At 42.0% G+C, this 5,417-nt stretch overlaps 1 protein-coding gene across 2 annotated transcripts; it reads left to right on the forward strand.

Annotated features, from left to right (window-relative positions):
- Window positions 1-1,821: 1,821 nt before the first annotated feature.
- LOC145509855 (heterogeneous nuclear ribonucleoproteins A2/B1-like) lies at window positions 1,822-3,364 on the forward strand. 2 transcript variants are annotated; one of them, XM_081499308.1, is made up of 2 exons: window positions 1,822-2,621; window positions 2,703-3,364. In XM_081499308.1, the coding sequence occupies exons 1-2, from the start codon at window positions 1,835-1,837 to the stop codon at window positions 2,873-2,875; spliced, it is 960 nt and encodes a 319-aa protein (XP_081355434.1). In that variant the 5' UTR covers window positions 1,822-1,834; the 3' UTR covers window positions 2,876-3,364. The 2 variants fall into 2 exon arrangements, with proteins under 2 accessions (XP_081355434.1, XP_081355433.1); XM_081499307.1 differs by having other exon boundaries at window positions 1,822-3,364.
- Window positions 3,365-5,417: the final 2,053 nt, after the last annotated feature.

Below are 5,417 nucleotides of genomic sequence, written 5' to 3' on the forward strand. Positions count from 1 at the left end.
TTGGCCTTCCGCAATTTCTTCATCAACAATTGTCATTAATTTTTTCTCCCTTCTTACTTTCTTCCTCCATATCTCCTTCTTTCTCTGTCTCTGTGTTGGCCTTATTGATGATCACAACACTTAATTATACCTAAAACTATAGTAGATATGGGCTTCTCAGGTAGCTCAGCTGGTAAAGAACCCGCCTGTAATGCAAGAGACCACGGTTTGATTCCTGGGTCAGGAGGTCCCCTGGAGAAGGGATAGGCTACCCACTCCAGTATTCTTGGGCTTCCCTGTTGGCTCAGACTGTAAAGAGCCTGCCTGCAATGTGGGAAACCTGGGTTCGATCCCTGAGTTGGGAAGATGCCCTGGAGGAGAGCATGGCAGCCCACTCCAATATTCTTGCCTGGAGAATCCCCACGGACAGACTAAGCACAATAGTAGATATTCTTTAGTTGATAACACTTTTTACTCATTAGGATTCAAATAAACTGGGGAAGTGACTTTAAATTAAACTCAAGGGTTTTAGTCCACAATGTGGCAAATAATTGTTGTTCAGTCATTAAGTCATGTCCGACTCTTTGCCACCCCATGGACTGCATCACACCAGGCTCTCTTGTCCTTCACTCTCTCCCAGAGTTTGCTCTAATTCATGTCCACTGAGCGGTGATGCCATCCAACCATCTCATCCTCTGTCATCCCCTTCCTCTCCTGCCTTCAATCTTTCCCAGCATCAGGGTCTTTTCAATCTTTTCTTCAGATCAGGTGGCCAAAGGATTGGAGCTTCAGTTTCAGCATTAGTCCTCCCAATAGATGCTCTGTAAATGGGATGATCAAGTAATTTCCCCTCCAAACTTGGACTTCTAGATCAATATTCAAGGATAGTGTTAATAATTATGGCAGGACAACAGAAATAAAATAAAAATTTTAATTTCTCCCTTTAAAAATATCTTCTGAAGACAGAAATGATAGATTTAAATGAAAGGTTGTACTGATTAGGTTTACATGTTAACTAGATTATTGTGATTAGAAGTTAAATGGATTACATAGAGAAAGGATTTGAAGCCCTCGTGCCAATTAGACAGTCTACCACAAAAGGGATTTTTTTTTATCATTGTATAACGAGTTGAGCGAATTTATTTGAAAAGTTTAGAAAGTATTTTTTTGAGTTTGAACAGTCTTTTTCAAAAAATATATCTGAGTCCTGTCTAATAGCAAAGTGAATAAGTTAGTCTGTCAGTGTAAACCGCTAAAGTCCACACTACTCTTCACTTCAGTGGGCATCCAACTTAGTGAGAAAATCAAGATAAAGAGATGATGTGCCTGCATGCTAAGCTGCTTCAGTAGTGTCTGACTATTTGTGAACCCATGGACTGCAGCCTGCCAGGCTCCTCTGCCCATGAGATTCTCCAGGCAAGAAAACTGGAATGGATTGCCATGCCCTTCTCCAGGGGATCTTCCCGACCCAGGGATCGAACCTGTGTCTCTCACATCTAACCTGCACTGGCAGGCAGGTTCTTTACCACTAGCACCACCTGGGAAGTCTGGATAGTACACATACAATTCAAAATTGGAAACATTAATAGGGAAAGTGCAATATTAATCTTAATGACTGGATTAGGAAAGATCACTGTGTTAAATGGTGTTTTGCAGGAATATTGAAAGGTGCTTAAGATTGATTCGAGGGCTCCAGAGGCAGCGGCTCTGGAGGTCTGAGCCGCATCACCGACTCCCTAAGGAGGTTCCTAGACCTGCCGTTCCTGGGGCAGTAGAGGGCCTCACCCCACAGTAGAGACCTGCCGGGTCTCTGTTCATCCCGCGAGATCTCGCGTTAACCTCGGCTGTTGGAAATATGGCTGCAGCGAGTGAACCCGCGATGGAGAAAACTGTGAAATCTGTTCCTGTGAAGAGGGAAAAGAAAGAAAACGAACAAATCCGTAAACTCTTCATTGGTGGCTTGAGCTCTGAAACCACAGAAGAAAGTCTGAAGAACTACTACCAACAGTGGGGAGAACTCACAGACTGTGTGGTTATAAGGGGCCTTGCCAGTCAAAAATCAAGAGGATTTGGTTTTGTTACTTTCTCCTCCGTGGCTGAGGTGGATGCAGCGATGGCGGCCAGACCTCATTCCATTGATGGGAGAGTGGTTGACCCCAAACGTGCTGTTGCGAGAGAGAAATCTGAAAAAAAGGGGTCGCTTGTCACTGTGAAGAAGCTGTTCGTTGGTGGAATTAAGGAAGATACCGAGGAGCATCATCTTAGAGAGTACTTTGAGAAATATGGAAAAATCGATGCCATTGAGATCATTACTGATAGGCAGTCGGGCAAGAAAAGAGGCTTTGGATTTGTGACTTTTGATGACTATGACCCTGTGGATAAGATAGTGTTGCAGAAATACCATACCATCAATGGTCATCGTGCAGAAGTCGGGAAGGCTTTGTCCAGACAGGAAATTCAAGGTTCTAGAAGTAGAAAAAGAGGCCCCTTTGGCTTTAGTGTTTCTTCTGGTGGTGGTGGAAATTTTGGACAAGGACCAGGAACTAAATTTAAAGGAGAAGCTGATGGGTATGGAAATGGTCCCGGATCTAGGGATGGCTGTCATGGGTATGGAGGAGGACCTGGAGGTGGCAATTTTGGAGGTTACTCTTGTTATGGAGGAGGAGGTGGAGAATATGGTGGTCGAGGTCCTGGGTATGGCAACCAGTGGGAGTTCTCTGGAGGTGGTTATGGCAATAATTTTGGAAATTACAACCAGCAACCTTCTAATTACGGTCCAATGAGGAATGGAATCTTTGGTGTTGGCAGGAACATGGTGGCCCCATACGGTGGAGAAAATTATGGCCCAGGAGGCAGTGGAGGAAGTGGGGGCTATGGAGGGGGAAGTGGATATTGAGCTTCTTCCTGTTTGCCCTGGGCTTCACTGTCTGAGTAGCAGAGGATGAGAGCCCAGACATAACAGAACAGTTTCAGGTTATTGAAATAAGGACATTAAGGAAACTCTTATCTCAGTCATGAATAAATATTTAGTGATGTGTCAGAAGACCTCAGAGGAGGTTCAAAAAGTCGTTTTTGTGAATGGACTGGATTATTTAAGAACATTACCTTCCTGTGGAGGAAAAATTGTGAAAAAAACTGAGACAGTTTCCTAGCTTCTTAATTGTTTCTTTCTAGTGTGAGTGTAGAAGTAATCCTTCTTTGATAATGTTAAATGTGTAAGTTTCAGGTGAAATATGAAACCTTTTAAATGATTTTTCTCAAAGTTTTGAAACTATTAGCCAGAATCAGCACAATAGACAGAATGTTGTTCCTTTAAAACTTTGTGTCTGTAGAGTTAAAAAGCAGTTGTACTTTTATGATTTAATAAAATAATTCTAAAAGAAAAGCAGTTGTAATTTGTCCTTTTTCATTTATAACTTTTTCACTTTAAAATTTTTATCTTTTAAGTAATTTTTTCCTACTTTTATGAGGTATTATTGATATATACTATTTAATTTACTGTTTATTTTTAGCAGCTTCTCAGGTGGCATAGTGGTAAAGAATCCACCTGCCAATGCAGGAGACGTGGATTCAGTCCCTGGATGGGAAAGATCCCTTGCAGAGGGAAATGGCAACACACTCCAGTATTGTCAACTGGGAAGTCCCATGGACAGAGGAGCCTGGGGGCTTTAGTCCATGGGGTCCCAAGAGTTGGACATGACTTAGCGACTAAACCACCAGACCACTATCACCCATTTATTTAGGCTGCACTGGGTCTTCATTGTGGTGCGTGGATGCTTCTCTTGTTGTAAAGCACTGATTCTAAGGTGCATGGGCTCTCTACTTGAGGCACACAGGTGCAGAAGTTGCAACAGGTGGGCTTAGTTGTCCTGCGGCATATGGGACAACCCCTGAATTGAAAGGCAGATTCTCAACCACTGGGTCAACAGGGAAGGCCTTATACTATTTAAAGTGTATACTCTAATTATATGACATAGCATGAAATGATTACCACAATAACTATGTAAAATCCATCATTTCACACAGAAAATGTTTTGTTCTTGAAGATGAGAATTCTTAGGATTTACTTTCTTAACAACCTACAGTGTTAACAATAGTCATCATGTTGTACACTACATCCCTTGTTGTTCATCCACTGAGTCATGTCTGACTCTTTGCAACCCTATAAACTGCAGCATGCCAGACTTCTCTGTCTGTCAGTATCTCCCTGAGTTTCCTCAAATAACATGTCCATTGAGTCAGTTCCATCCAACCATCTCATCCTCTGTTGCCCCCTTCTCCTCTTGCCCTCAATTTTCCCAGCATCATGGTCTTTTCCAATGAGTCAGCTCTTCGCATCAGGTGGCCAAAGTATTGGAGCTTCAGGTTTAGCATCTGTCCTTCCAATGAATATTCAGGGTTTATTTCCTTTAGGATTGACCTGTTTGATCTTGCAGTCCAAGGGACTCTCAAGAGTTTTCTCCAGCAACACAGTTCAAAAGCATCAATTCTTTGGTGCTCAGCCTTCTTTATGGTCCAACTCTCACATCCATACATGACTACTGGAAAAATCATAACTTTGACTAGATGGACCTTTGTTGGCAAAGTCATGTCTCTGCTTTTAAAAACAGTCAAGGCTTGACATTGCTATTCTTCCAAGGAGTGTCTTTTAATTTTGTGGCTGCAGTCACCATCAGAAGTGATTTTGGAGCCCCCCCCAATAAAGTCTCTCATTGTTTCCATTGTTTCCCTATCTATTTGCCATTAAGTGATGGGACTGGATGCCATAATCTTTGTTTTTTGAGTGTTGAGTGTTAAGCTGCCATCTGTTCCCTCTCCTCTTTCACCTTCTTCAAGAGGCTCTTTAGTTCCTCTTCACTTTCTGACATTAAAGTGGTATCATCTGCATATCTGAGGTCATTGATATTTCTCCTGGCAATCTTGATTCCAGCTTGTACTTCATCCAGCCAGGCATTTCTCATGATGTACTCTGCATTGAAGTTAAGTAAGTAGGGTGACATTATACAGCCTCGATATACTGCTTTCTCAATTTTGAACCAGTCCATTTTTCTGTGTCTGGTTCTAACTGTTGCTTCTTGTTCTGCATACAGGTTTCTCAGGAGGAAGGTAAGGCGGTCTGTTATTCCCATCTCTTTAAGAATATTACACAGTTTGTCATGATCCACACAATCAAAGGCTTTAGCATAGTCAATGAAGCAGAAGTAGATGTTTTTTGGGAATTCTTTTGCTTTTTTTCTATGATCCAGGGTATGTTGGCAATCTGATCTCTGGTTCCTCTGCCTTTTCTAAATCCAACTTGACATCTGAAAGTTCTTGGTTCACATACTGCTGAAGGCTAGCTTGAAGGATTTTGAGCAAAATCTTGTTGGTATGTGAAATGAGTATAATTGTACAGTAATTTGAACATCTTTTGGCATTGCTTTTCTTTGGGATTGGAA

This window comes from Giraffa tippelskirchi, chromosome 6, assembly GCF_054371585.1.
Source record: "Giraffa tippelskirchi isolate mGirTip1 chromosome 6, T2T-mGirTip1v1.2.pri, whole genome shotgun sequence".
Taxonomy (NCBI): Eukaryota; Metazoa; Chordata; class Mammalia; order Artiodactyla; family Giraffidae; genus Giraffa; species Giraffa tippelskirchi.

Excerpts from the sequence above, each read along its gene's own strand:
- LOC145509855 (XM_081499307.1), top strand. The coding sequence starts at position 1,835 with ATGGCTGCAGCGAGTGAACCCGCGATGGAGAAAACTGTGAAATCTGTT.